Raw genomic sequence first — 14,895 nt, forward strand, 5'->3', positions numbered from 1 at the left:
GAGACAACTTTATGAGGTGCAGGTGTTTTTAATCCGCGGAAAAGTTTAGGAAAAAATTTTTTTTACCCGTTTTTTTTTTTTTTTTTTTTTTTTTAGTGTCCGATGTAGGAACAAAGTGTCTGTTGATATCCACAGATTATGTGAAATCATAACCTGTTCGATGAGTAACCACTCCCGCTTATATTGTCACTCGTGTAACATCATGTTGAGGTCGTTCTTAAAGCTAAACAGTAAATTTAGTGGGGAGCTGCAGAGTTTGGGTGCCGTTGTCGAAAATGTCCTCAGCATAATGTTGTATGGCTGAAATCTCAGCCATACAACATTTATGTTGAATTTAAAAGTAAGAATTGCCGTTTTAGACATTTTATTACATTATAGACATATTTAGTGTATTGTAATGTAAAGTCAGCTGTTCTGGTGAGAAAGTCTTTCAGAGTAACATGCTGACACATCGCTTTTCACATAATAGTAACAAGTGAGATGATTAAAACTGATTATTGCTTTCTGTGCCAGAAACTATAACATTAACGGAGCCCTGGAGCTTTTTTTTTTCCCTCTTCTGTCTCACTTTGTCCTTATTAGATACCCATTAAACTTCAAATATGAACAAATATTTAAAAAGAAGTGAAATCTGTTATTTTTGGAGGATTTTTGTTTTATTTTTTGTTTGTTTTTGGGTTGTTGTTCTTTTCAAAGAAGTAGTGTAGACACGGCCTAAATGTAATGTAAATTAACTCGTTCATTAAGTTTCCAAGCTGCCAAACAGCTTCTGACTTATGAGTTCAAAATGACTTTACAGTCCCCACATTGTTTCTCTGGCTGCCATTTTGTTGTGTTTGCATGTTTTTCAGGTTTGGTGCTAAAAACATAATACCACCTTCTAGCTGTCTGATGATGCTTGAAGAGAGAAAATGTAAAAATTTATGACGAATGCCATATATGAGTAAAGTTCCATCTGAATACTGTGGGGCCCATTAAAGGACCATTACGCTCATTAACCCGCTGATGCTCAGTTTTACCTCTTGTTTAGTTCATCAGCATCACAACAACTAATTAGAGAGAAACAACTCAAAGCATGCATAGGAAAAGAACAATCAGCAGAAGTATGTTTGTTAGAAATGCTAATGTTTTTATGCTCGTCAACAGTTTAGTCAGCATCATAATCTGTGTGACCCTGAAGTTCTCATGATCTCACTTGTCTGAATGTAGCAAGCGCGGGAAATGGCTGCACTGAACAACTGAACCGTGCATGATATTCATAAATTGTTCTTCATCTCGCCGCTTATTATTATAAATCAGATTAGTTGTTCTTAAGCTTCAATTACTTGTTTTGTCTCCGCAGATTTATTGTGTCATCCAGCGCGGAAATTATTCTGAAAAGCTTATTAGAAGTAAAGTGCGGCGCAGGGCTGAATACAGATGCTGTTTTCTTGTGTAGATTTGGTTGATGCTCGCATCCGATGCAGACTCACATCTGCTGCGACCCCGCGCGCGCAAACGGCTCGTGCACGGAGCCTTGGGGGGGGAGGGGGGGAACGGTCAGTGACGTCAGGTGTTGGTCTCTTTGTCAAACAACGTGTTCATGTGCTTATAAGTGAGGAATGATCGGTGGGCTATCAGTCAGACATCCACACCAGCGGAGGGAATCAGAAGCAGCAGCCATGCATCACTCCCTGCTGTGCGTCCTGGGACTCCTCGCCCTCTCCTCCGCCTGCTACATCCAGAACTGCCCCCGGGGAGGGAAGCGGGCGCTGCCGGAGGGGGGCGTCAGACAGGTGAGCACCTGAGGGTGTAACATCTTTATTTTTATTTGATGATGTGTTTTTTTTATTATTATTTCTTTTGAAACAAATAATCTTGACGTCTATAATGCGTTACAGCTATTTTATCATCAGTAAGCAGATTTATGATATGTTTCATTTGTAGGTTTGAATTAGCAAAAGATGGATTATTATAAAGATTAAAAAAAATTAAGAAAAAATGTAACATTCTATAATTTAAAATGACAAATTTCTATGTTAAAGTATAAAACTACATTTTCAGATGTGTTTAGTGTATTGTCTTTCAGACTTTGTTTTCATTTTTAGATGTTATCTCTAAAGCAGAGGCTAATTCATGAATATTTTCAATGCAAATTTTGAGAATATCTGACATTTAGAGATCTATTTTAATATATGTTTCTTTATGTTTTAAATTTAGATGAATGTGCCAATTTATTCTCAAAACTGGGAAATGTAGTCAGATCTGGACATTAAATGAAACAAAAATATAAATAATGTTCCTGTTTTGAAAGCTTGATACAAATTTTCTGAAGATTTCAGACTGTAGTCTATGAACCACGAAGAAGTTTTTTTATCCAGTTAAATGTATATTTTTTAATCAACTGCAACTCACAAGAAAGAAGAAATAGCTTCGATGACCATATAAATGTGAAACTTTCCAGTTTTTCTTGCTTCATTAAGGACTATTCTTGCCCAATGTTTCCTTTCAAGAAAGAAATCTTGAAAATATTTGAAATTCAGATAAGTTTTTGATTGTGTGATTAATTTTGTCAGCAAATCAATAATATATCTAAAAAGTGGCAGTTCTTATTTATATGGCACCATTCATAAAGAAAGTATTTTTCATTAAGAAACGGAGGTAAATAAAATATGACCTTTTCTTTAAAAAGTAGTAAAGTTGGAGCTTAATAGAAAAAGAATCAATAAATGTATAAATATTTTATATGTGAAAGGAACTTGAATAATGTATAGTAGTCTAGGTAAAATATGAATTTTAAGAACAAAGTTGTGAGTGAATAAGAGAGAATTTTCACTTTAATGTGAAGTGATTGACTTTTCTTTTTAAATGTGGATGAGTGAATAAAAGCTGAGTTTAATAAATATGACGTGGTAATAAAATTATATACATAGTATTTATAGTTTAAGTATTTTTTCCTTGTAAACCCAGTTTCAACTTGTGTACAAAACAGATTGTGTTTTATTTATTGTATTAATGTCCTGAAGACATAAGTAACAGCTCAGTTCTGCTCAGTCAGTTCCATTTTATATTTCTGATCCATTTTAAGTTTTTTAAGTTCATTAATTTTGAGTAAATATGAGAGCAAAGTTATTCTGAATGCTCTCGTGCTGCAACCAAATACTTGTTTTCTTTGCATTCACCTGCTCTGCCTTTTTCCAGTGCATGCCTTGCGGCCCTGGAGACAGGGGCCGCTGCTTTGGCCCCAGCATCTGCTGTGGAGAGGGCCTGGGCTGCCTACTGGGCTCCGCAGCTGCAGCTCACTGTGAGGAGGAGAACTACCTGCTGACCCCCTGCCAGCCTGGAGGGAGACCCTGTGGACCTGAGGGGGGGCACTGCGCCTCCTCGGGACTCTGCTGCAACTCTGGTACAGTCTCGTCTTTAACTCTGGGTTTAATGGTCACATGACGGTGATGTGAACTGATCCGTGTTCCTTCTCAGAGGGCTGCATGTTGGACTCTGACTGCCTCGGGGAGACAGACGCCGCAGATCCGGCCCAAAGCTCTGCAAGGAGCTCCCCTACAGACCTGCTGCTTCGTCTCCTTCACGTGGCCAGCAGAGGACAGAACGACTACTGATGCCATAAGCGTCAAGCTCCCCCTCTGCGCCCGACGACCTGCAGCAACGACAGAATATTAGACCTCAATCTGTGAACTCTGAACCCAGTCGACTTTTTTTTTTTTTTCTGTCTTAAACGTCTTTTCTGTGCTCTTCAATTTGTTTTAATAGAAACATAAGAACAGAGAATGAAACGAACCACAGCATAGATCTTGTTTACCATCAATTTAAGAAGAAATGTACATACATGCACATAATGTGCACAAGTCAAGACAAAGGAAATCGTGTAAATAAACAAAGGATCATGGATTAAAGTTGTCACTGTCTTATGGAGGAGGTAAATGTAGTGTGTAACTCTGCCCGAAGGACCTTGTTGTTTTTTCTCATCATACCTGTGGGCCTTCATTAGTCACACCTAGTGAGGTTTCTGTGTGCGTGAAAGAGAATGGAATGATAACTACACTTGAGAAGTCATCTAGCGTAATTGGTGTGATTTAGTCAGTAATTTATGGAGCTGGTGTCATCCTCTTTAAAGCGCAGAGATCTCAAAGTCTTGTGCCAACATGTTTTATTTGATGAACGAGTGAGACGGGAATTGTAATTTTCTTACCGTCTTTTTTTCATGATGAATGAAACCTGACAAGGGTGGCAGAGCTGCAGGTGATGGCGGTTTGTCGATATCGTGTTTCAGCTGGAAGTGAATGCAGCACCTCCCAGGCTTAGACATTTATACGTTTCAATCGATCAACTTTGTTTTAGAGCCTACGGCCTTTCTCCTATACATTATACATACTTTTGTTTTTAAGATTCAGTTTTGTTCCAAGTGTCACTCCCCTTAAAAAGTGCAAAGTGCACAACATTGATTACAGAGGAAAATCAATGTTGAACATGCAAAACTAATTAATCCATAAATTATGTGTAATAAAGTGGAATGACAGGGAAAGAGCATTAAACACCTTTGAAGGAAATGCTTTTTTGGTTATGACAGCGTGAAAACATTTCCTGTTTGGAGAAACTTTGAGATTTTGAGCCATTCTTTCACACAAATTGAAGGTTTTGGGGGCTCCTTCTATATATTATTTTCTGACTTTCATTAGATTTGGGTAATTTTAGCGACTTTATTTTCTCTTACAAAATTCAATAGAAAGTTTTCTTAGCAGTATGTTTGGGATTACTGTCTTGTTTTAAAGCCCATCTTTGTTTTCAGCCTTCATATAACCTCTCCTGGGTGGTCCCTGCATCTTGCCAGTGGCTGATCTGCACTAAATTTACAAGGGGATTCATGGTGGTATCAAGGTTTCTTCATGGGGGCAAAGAAGAAAACAACAGAATAAAAAAAACAAAAACAAAAAAAAAACAAAACAGGATAATATTTCATCATTTAATAAGTGAGACTCTGAGCCAAAGAGCCAGTTGCTTGCAAACCCCAGATCTAGTAGTGATTTTATCTCAATACAGCTGAAATGTAATGAAAAAAGAATTACTTAGGTACTCCAGGCATGGTGTGTGCCTTGTCATCCAAAAACTTCAGTTTTGGTTTCATCTGACCAGATTATTTTTATTTTACTGACTTTTCAAAATGCCGATGAAAGGCAGTTTGTCGCCTTTCTTATGCTTTTCCTTCCACATTGGAATATTACACAGTGTGCATTGATTATTGGGTTTATTGGGTCTGTCACATACGGAAAAGCTGCAGACGCTGGTTCCAGGTCTTTCTGAAGTTCTCTGCTAGGAGTTTTCCACCGACACAGTTTGAAGCCCATTTGAACCAGTGTCACGTGTTTCCACTGGAGGAATGAGACTCCCGAATGCCAAGTTGGTTCCATTTTCTGTTAAAACGTGAATCGTCTCGGCTTTGTCAAAACAGATAGTCTTTCTTATTGCCGACCTTTTGATGATTCGCTAAGAGACATTGCTGTGAATTAAAACCGCATTCTCTAAAAGCAGCCATCAGTCAAGCAGAGGTAACGGGGGATTATTTGGCGCTCCAAAGTAAATTATTACTGTTTATTTTGCAAAGCAAACATGCTGGGTTGTTATACAACTTAAGTGCATCACGGTCTTCGTGTCTCAATGGCTAAGACAGAAGGAGCACACACAGAGCGAAACTCTTGCTTCAGCATCTGGAACGTGGGAACAGAAGTCCGTCTGTAAACAAAGAAGCTTTCTTGTCGGTTTTGATCACTGCCACATCATTTAATGTGAGTTCCTGAACCAACAACTCCCTGTCTGTTGCCTTTGCTACTTTAAAAAAAACTCCTCCAGAGCAAAACCGTTTTTTCCTCCTAAATAATATTGTCCGCTTGCACGCTCAGTTAACTTGCATAACATGTGGTGAGATGTGGGAAGCTCCAACAATAAACATTGGCTCTAAAGGTGTTTACCATGACGGCGAATGGTTAATTGTATTACCGCCAATGGAACCACTTTAGAACAACATTGACTTGCTCTGATCTCCGTGATGTAAAGAAAGTTTCAATATAACCACCAATAAGTGTTTTAACTGCTTGCCGTGAGTTACATCTTATGTCTTTTTGGTGGAATGCTTACTTTACACAGTGTTACATGGTCATTTGAAATGAATATTAATAAACTGGATACAAGCTGGACTGAATTGGAATGAAGTAGTTTTAATTAAACAGCTTTCGCAATGGCTGTAATTCAAAAAGTAATTAATCTCTTGTTTAATAATTATTGAAAAATGAAGAAACAAACATAAGGCTCTCTAATCCAGAGAATATCGCGGAAGTACAGTGGCTTCCTGCACATGGATGAGGGTTTGGTGTCCAGTCTCAATGGCAACCAAGCATTGAACTGACCAATAATTGATGAAAATCTCCGTTATTTTGATTGGTTTTAACTTAGATAATAATCACTACAGCATCAGGATGCACAGTGCGATGAAAAGATGTCTGTCCTCTTACAGATTAATTCATTGTTTGTTTTATTGTTTTGTAACAGTAAAATATTTCAAATCATCACAAAGATAACCTGAAAGAATAAAAAAGCAGTTTTTGAATTGTTATTTCATTTGTAAAGAAAATAGAGTTATCCAAGCCAACTAGTCTGATTTCTCTATCTGGCAGCAACAATCGGCATTAAGCTGTTGAAATAACAAAAACTGAGTCTTATACATTGTCGCAGATTAACTTTCCATCATGAATAGCTTTTCAAAGGTCTTGTCACAGCTCAGTAATTACATTGACGTTTTTGACAAAACCCTTGTAAAATCTTCATTTTATGTTTTTTGAGCTGCTTAAAGGTGGATTTTCTATTTCTCTTTCTATCGTTTAGTTCTGCTTCATGTTTTCTCCATTTGTGGTTAATGACTCTCACTGTGGTTGACTGAAATCCAGAAGCCTTAGAAATCCCTTTGTAACTATTTTCAGAAAAATGGACGTCAGTCTGATTTGTTCTCAATTTTCTGTAGAGCTCAGGTGCGAATGGCTTTTGTAATGTTTTTGGTTACTTCATGTTGACAAACAGGTTCTATTTGAGCAAATTCTGGATTGTAGAGGTCAGGCAGTAATCAGGCCTGGTCATGTCTGGTGAGGCTGAACCAAAAAAAAAAAAAAAGGGTTAATTACAGTTAATTTATTATGACAAGGTAATAAGGTCAATTAAATTTTACTGTGAAGCTTCTTCTGGGTAAACAGGCCATGTGCTATATTTCATCATGTAGCGAAAATGTTTTCTTTTCTCCATAAAAAATAATAAAAAAAGGTTTTAAAACATAATTATTGTTGGGCATGGAAGCAAATATGAAAAGTTTTTTTGAGCAAGAGAGGTTCCTGTTAGCAGCAATAGTTATTTAATTTTCTTTGATAGAAAATTACCGTCTGCTAAATGGTGATGCATAAGTGAATAAAATTGAACAAATTGTCAACTTTCCCTTCTGTGTGTTGTCATCTTGCACCTGCAAACTTACTGCTGTAGCTTTAAAGTTTTGCTGCACTTATTCTTAAAAAGAAACTGAAGGTTTAGAGCTTTAAACACAATACAAAGCTTAAACATTTCCATTGCTCATAGTACACGGTTAATCTCCAGAGTCATCCAATCACATTTTTTGTTGTTGTTTTCCAAAAACAAAACAAAAAACTTTGCCTTTTCACTGCAGGAGCACGTGTTGAAGTCATGTTCATGGAAAAACATAAATCATCTAGAAACATGCACAGCACCTGCCACACGTGCTGCATTCAAAAAATGTAGAACATTTGGTATCATGAACTTCCTTGCAACAAATCCTCTGCTCCTTTTGACCTCCTTCTGGCTTTTTGTTTAAACAAAACTGATTCAACGGTTTTATTTGTATTTTTCCTATAGCTTTAGTTGCTGCTTGTGTGGCTTTGTCAGGTAATCATGTGTCATCAATGAATCAAAAGAGAGTCGGTTGATGTGCAGTCATTCAACTTGTCTAAGCCTGTCTCCGGGTAGCATTCCTGCATCAATCCAGCATCCACAGTTTTAATAATCTGGGTTCAATTATGGCAGGATTTATCCTAATAAAAGACCTAATCTCCACTGATCATCACTGCTCTACAGCCTTTCATGGCTTTCAGTTGCTGATCCAAATTAAAAAGTGTGTTTGGGTGGCCTTAGGGGTGTGTGTGTGTGCACATACACATGCACGTTCACGATCAGCTTATATAGAGCTGCAGCAGCGTTTATCCCCACAGTTTCTCTGCCGTCATGGATCTAAAGGTCGTCTTCCTGGTCGTCTCTCTGATGACTTTGGCCATCATCTCCACTGACGGTAAGACCTGCACCTTTCTGCACAAGACAGACGAAAATAATCAGATGATAAATCCATTTAATCTTATTATTATTTAAAAGTATTCCTTGGAATTAGTGTAAATTGAAGTGTTTGAGTTTTTGGGGGTTTTCTATTTTTCCGAAAGGAGCAGCTGGAACACACTTGTAAATTTTTCTTGGTGTTTCAGTCTTTTAAAGTTAAAAGTATCAAGCATAATTTTTCTGCCTTTACAGTCAATACCAGTTGCAACATGTAAAGATTTAACTGATCTTTTTGGTCCAATTAATCACAAGCTTCAGGCTACAACAGCACATGGCAAAACTTCAAAGCTAATTAGGATGTTTATAGACTTTAACAAAGTTGATTCAATTTCTTTTCTTTTTTTTTTTCAGTCAAGCAAAGTGTGTATTGTATTTCATTTATTTCCTTTTTCTCAGCTTACATCCCGAAATGCTGCATCAAAACAAGAGATATTTCCTTTTGGAAGCTGCGGAAGGCTGAACGATGGGAGTTCCAGAGCAGTGCTGAAGTCTGTGACATCGATGCCGTCCTGTAAGTGCGGCAAATGAGCCACCAGAGATTAATAAAGCAAAACAACAAATAAATAAATACAGCATGTAATATGTGCCGTGCTTCAAGTTTTTTTCATCATTTATTTGTAAAACTGTGAGTCACTGTGTGTCAGTGAGTCGCTGACTGTTGTTTGGGCTGCAGCGTTTCCCATTCAGCTGGCAGTGTCTTTCACACACTAAGTGTTTTATATGCTATCTGGTTGAACAGCTGAAATAGAAAATAACTCAACTCTCACCAATTTTGTTTTTGGTTTACAGACTGTACATAAAGGGCCAGAAAAAACCATCGTGTGCTCACCCAAAATATAAAAAACTGCTGGAGAAGCTGAAATTGAAAAGGGGAACCACCACAAGCCTATGAAATACTGAGCTGAGCAACAAATACTTTACTTTGCTTGTCCACGATGATTCTTGTTTTTAAGAGTTTGCCTTTTACAAGCTCTTTCACTTGTCCTGTTTATTGAAATGTTCAGGTTCTGCTTTTACTTCAACTCTATGAGTGATGGAAACAATATATATTTTCTGGACTTATGTACTTAAGTTAAGTATGGAGGAAATATTTTTGGAACTGCAGTGTATCTACATGTTATATCACTGGATCACTCACATCTCTCTGATTGCTTCCCAAGATGAAGATGCAAAATTATCTAAACACCAGGCTGTATAATCATTAACATGGTCAAAATAAGCTGATAAAACCCTCTGCTCTTATTCAACATTAAGTATTTCTTGTGTATTAACAGCCAGTACTGATCATTTTATAGATGAGCACTATCTATAAAGAAGAATGTTGTAATTTTGAGAGTAGGGAGGATAGTTATGGCAGCATATGTCTAACAATCGTCAAAGTCTGTCAATGTCTTTTTTCACACCTTTGTTTTCTCCTGTTAAAACCTTCAAATCATATTTCTTAAAACACTTAATCTATTTAGAGCAGAAAATAGATAAATAGATGTTCTGTACATTTATAGTATAGAATATTTTTGTTTCTGCTTGAATTTAGGCAGCATATTTTTGATAATCATATAATCATCTTGAAAAAATGTCCTTTAAAAATATGACTCATGTTGTTTATTTGTTCTGTGACATGTGTCTGCAAATCAGTAACAGTTTTTTAATTATAGCTGTATATTTAAATCTTACTGTGGCACAGGGTAGCTTATAAAATGCTATTGTATCCTATTGTTTTAAATTGTAGTTCATATTTTTTGCAATAAATCATAATACATTATAACATGGCACAGTGTTTTGTACCTTTTTGCAAAATAAAAAGTAAAACAAATAAGAGCTTTGGCACCAAAAAGCTCCTGCAAACAGTTTTGTAACCTTATTTTACCCATTTGTCAAGTACAACTGAAAATTAATACTTAAGACACCAAGTTAAGCCATACCCAAAACTGTATTTTATGTCAAGATATTAATAACATTAACAGCTATGTAAATGCTCCTTTACATATTAGAAAGACTGGTGTGTGTGTGCAGGAGCTTACAGCAACAACAGACAGAATGACAGTAAGATGATCCCTGCAAGCAACCAGAGCTTTCATCACAGACACAGGGAAGACGTTGACAGTAACTCTGGAGGAGCAGCAGAGATCCACAGCTGAGGTGGAAAACTCTACTGGCAGGCAACATGAATTGTTGTGCACTCAAATTTGTTACAAATTTGACTTCTAAAGAGTTGCGAGATGCGGTGAGTAGCGTTTTAGGTCACCAGGCACTAACTGTGTAGCTTTAAAATAAAACAAAACCAGGATCTCACACTGAACAATTTTAATATTTCCAGCCTTTCACTTGAGTAAATTTATTCGTAAAGGGAGAAAACCTGGGATAAGAAGTACAGTGGGCATCTGATATTTGTGGAGTTTAGAAACCACAACCACCCGCAAATAGCTGAAATTCTCAAATACTTAAGACCCCCTCTAAAAACACTTTTAAAAACCTATTTTAATACTTTAAGCACCAAACATACCTTGATAAAACTGGAGGGGCACTGCCACAGAAGCTAAGATGTAGCTTTCCTGAGTTTGGGGACTCACCCAATGAGAGCTGCTTTTGCAGAGACCAACCGATAGCTCCTCAAATAGCATTTTTCCCCAAGCTAATTTTTTTATACACCTTAAAGAATCCACAAATATGCACATTTTCAGAGAATAATTTAGAGTTATGTTCCACAGAAAAATCCACAACAGGGCATGTCTCTGCTGCAGGGCCGTGCAGAGTCCACTAAAGGGGCAGGAGATCAAAAAAAAAAGGGCACATCTAGCTGCATTCTGGGACAGACTATTAACAAAGCCACACAGCTTTCAGAGTTTAATAAACAATGATAAATTACAATATTGTGACATATACAATCAAAGCTAAGGAAAATCTCTATACAGAGCATACAACTATCCATATGTAAGATATTTTATTAGTAATTTCTTTCTGCAGGTCTATTTTGTTATAGGAACGTATTTCAATATTCAAACCTGCAATTTAGCAAGATATGTAAATCAGAGCTAGACCACCAGACATATTTTGTCTTTGCAGAATTACACTACTAAAAATATAAACAAGGGCATAATGCAACCTTTTAGTGTACTGTAATCTATTAAAAAGAGCTTCCTGTTTGCTGCAGTGGAGATGAAGACGGTCCATTCAGGAAAGCAGAGCAACTGCGTCATGCGGCAAAAGGTCAAAGGTAACAAGGTGATCGGTTTATTATGTTGTACAAAAAAAAATAAAAAAAAAAATAAAATAATAATAATAATAATAATAATAATAATAATAATAATAATAATAATAATAATTTTAGTACATGTTACTATGTGTCAGAAGAGGGCTTAGGAAATAATAATACCAAAAAAAACAAATTTTTTGACCAAAAGGGCACTTGGGGGCAAGGAGCAAAAGAAAGGGGCAGGTGCTCAAGCCCCCACCCCTCTGCACGTGCCTGGTCTGCTGCAATGGTTATTGGGTTTCTTAGTTATATATTATGTTGTTTTATATTTCTGGATCTTATTGCAACTTATTTTACTTCAGTTTATTTTATCTTATCTTTTCGTATCTTATCACACTACATATCAGTAGATTTTGTTGCATTATATCTTGAAGCATCATATCATTATCTTATCAAAGTTGGCTTTATTGCCAATTTCTTTAAAAGCAGGTGATACAGTTACAGTTGCTGCAAACTGCATTTCTCATCTTGATGCAGAATGCAATACCATTAAAAACATTTAAAAATGCTAATAAATAAAGAAATACAATACGAAATCCATTGCAATACTGGCCGACAGGTTCAAAGAATTAAATAAAGGTACGTGCTGCAAACACATGAATATGGAGTCCCATAAGGGACATGGGGGAAAATTTTTGTTTTGCATTACCTTGCAAAACGTTTGCGCTCCCTTGAAATAAGTAAACACACCCTGGTCTATTTTGTATAGAGTCACAAATTTTAAATATATACACATTTAAAGAGCCTCAGTTAAAACATGTTTATATATATTTAACTCTTTGGTGCAAAAAACTGACTGAAAATCGATTTATTTACTGCATGTTTGTCTGCTTGTGTAAGGTTGAGATGGAACTGCACATGCAGTCATCATATTGTAGCAGAAAGTATGATGGCCACCTTAAGAAATAATTTCAGTATTTAATTATACTGCATGAACTGATCAGTGCGTTATTACGAGGGAACAGAAAAAAAAATCAACAGAAAAATGCTGCAAACAAAAAAATGCTGAAACCACAAGAAATAGAAGCGAAAGGAAAAATTAATTTGACCTACATACAGTAAATGTAGGTAAGTTTGTTCTGACTGCTGAGTTAAAAAGGACTGTGCTTGAAACGGACATGAAGTCTAGCACACATTTTCTTTTCCTCCAACGTTTTTCTGAAAAGACAAATGTTGCGTATTGTCTTTTCTCTACTACAATACAACACTGTCGTCTCTTTCAAAATTAGATTTTTATTTTTAAAAATTGTGCTTTGACCTTTGAACTTTTCTTGGAGCAGCAAAAGTCAAGAGCACCTTCACTGGGAACTCAGATTTAATTATCTCTCTAACCTGAGAAGCACTTTAGCTGCACAAACCGACTTCAAAGACTTAAACTGTGGCCTCAGTTAGGTTTCAGTTTAAACTAAATGACTCAACTGTGAGTTTTTTTCATATTCTTTTGTGGCGCTGGTTAGGCTGTCAGGCTGTCATCTGGCATCGACATCCAACTTGTCTGAGCTTGTCTTCATGCAGCATTCCCATATTAGTATTAATAAGCTCCTGTTCAGAAATGACACAATTTGTCCGTATCAAGATCTACCACCCCCACACACACACAATCACAGCTGCTGGGCGTTTTACTGTTTTCAACACCATATCCACCTTATGCTGTGTGTGTGTGTGTGTGTGTGTGTGTGTGTGTGTGTGTGTGTGTGTGTGTGTGTCTGTGTGTGTGTGTGTGTGTGTGTGTGTGTGTGTGTGAGTTTGTGGACGTTTGTACATGAGCGTGCGTGTGACTGTCTATATATACTGGTGGTGTTTATGCTCTGAAGACAGTTTCTCCCCTCTGTCACTCTGCCGTCATGGATCTGAAGGTGGTGTTGCTGGTTGTCTTCCTGAGTGCTTTGGCCATCACATCCACTAACGGTAAGCCCTGCACATTTCCTCATCAGTGGAAATACAAAGGAAGCAAATCTTTGATAATCTTTGATCATTAATCAGAAGCAATTTCTTGAGTAAGTGTCAATTTGAATTTTTTGTCAATTGTTTTCCTGCTATTTTATGATTTAAAAGTAAAAACTATTAGAATGTGTTTAATACAGTATTTTTCCCCATACTTTTTTGCATAAATGCCGGTTGCAGCACATAAACATTTGACTGGTATTTCTGATTCACTTGATTACAACCTGCAGGATGCTGCTGTACAATGAAAAGCTTCCAGTCTAACTGGGAGTTTTATGAGTTTCTAAAATATCCAGAACATAACAAAGCTTATTGGAAACATCCACGTCAAAGTACTAAATATATTAAGAAACTGTTTTTTATTTTATTTTGTTCACCTCAATTATGCACAATGTGGAATTATTTTTGATGTGTTTTTTTCTAACATTGTGTCATCTCCTTTTTGCAGCTAGCATCCCAAGCTGCTGCATCAGTACACAAAAATTTATGCCAAGAAAAATGCTTTCGAAAGTTGAACGATTGGAGCGGCAGTACAGCAATGGAGTCTGTGACATCGATGCCCTGAAGTAAGTACAGCAAGTGAAAGCTTTAGAAAGTAATCAGATTACAAAGGCTAATGCATGCTTGCATATATTATGTGCACTGTTTCATACTTATGGTTAAATTTCAGAGCCTTTAATTTGGTTTCATTAATTTAATCAAATTGGCCTCTCTTTTATTCATTGCTGTTTGTCTGTCTGTCTTTCTGAAGGGTCTTATCTACCCCCTACTCTACTAATGTGTGCATCATTCTAAATTTAAATAGTACCAATAAGCAACATGCTTTTTTTGTTTGTTTTTTAAAAGCTCCACAGTTATGTGTCTTCTTGTTGTTTTTCAGACTGTATTTGAAGGGCAGGATGAGGCCCATCTGTATTGACGTTCAGCTGGAGAAGGCTTTCGTAAGGATTCAAAATCTGAATCAACAACAAATCAAAAGAATCTAAAATGTGCAAAACAGCTTCGTCATTCATCCAATTTGCTTCACACAGTTTCTTTTCTTATTGTGTTTGAATTGTATAACCCTCTTGGTTTTTGTATCGATTAGATATTCAAAATCTTCTGTTTGTTCATCTCCATAAGTCATGGAGAAGAATTTGATATTCTCTAAAGCAGTGTATTTGGTTTAGTATAGAGGAACATTTTTAAAAGCGCTGTTCAGAATAAAGATGTGAAGTTGCATATCTCAGGTTTAGACAGTTGGATATATCACTGCAAAATATAATATGAACCTTCTGAATGCAGCATTGAGAACGATCCCTACCAACACCATATATATATATATATAT

At 36.6% G+C, this 14,895-nt stretch overlaps 1 protein-coding gene across 1 annotated transcript; it reads left to right on the top strand.

The window, feature by feature from the left end:
• The first annotated feature begins 1,601 nt into the window (after positions 1-1,601).
• avp (arginine vasopressin) lies at positions 1,602-3,885 on the top strand. Its single transcript, XM_015034243.1, has 3 exons — positions 1,602-1,775; positions 3,181-3,385; positions 3,460-3,885. The coding sequence occupies exons 1-3, from the start codon at positions 1,602-1,604 to the stop codon at positions 3,594-3,596; spliced, it is 516 nt and encodes a 171-aa protein (XP_014889729.1). The 3' UTR covers positions 3,597-3,885.
• The last annotated feature ends 11,010 nt before the right edge of the window (positions 3,886-14,895 follow it).

Source organism: Poecilia latipinna, unplaced genomic scaffold, assembly GCF_001443285.1.
Source record: "Poecilia latipinna isolate Pla-1442-1.1 unplaced genomic scaffold, P_latipinna-1.0 Scaffold292, whole genome shotgun sequence".
In the NCBI taxonomy this organism is placed as follows: domain Eukaryota; kingdom Metazoa; phylum Chordata; class Actinopteri; order Cyprinodontiformes; family Poeciliidae; genus Poecilia; species Poecilia latipinna.

What these genes read in the sequence shown, in the direction of transcription:
- avp (XM_015034243.1), top strand. Translation starts at nt 1,602, where the DNA reads ATGATCGGTGGGCTATCAGTCAGACATCCACACCAGCGGAGGGAATCA. An exon ending in CGGAGGGGGGCGTCAGACAG is followed by an intron (nt 1,776 to 3,180) that starts GTGAGCACCTGA and finishes GCCTTTTTCCAG; the next exon opens with TGCATGCCTTGCGGCCCTGG. An exon ending in GGGACTCTGCTGCAACTCTG is followed by an intron (nt 3,386 to 3,459) that starts GTACAGTCTCGT and finishes GTTCCTTCTCAG; the next exon opens with AGGGCTGCATGTTGGACTCT.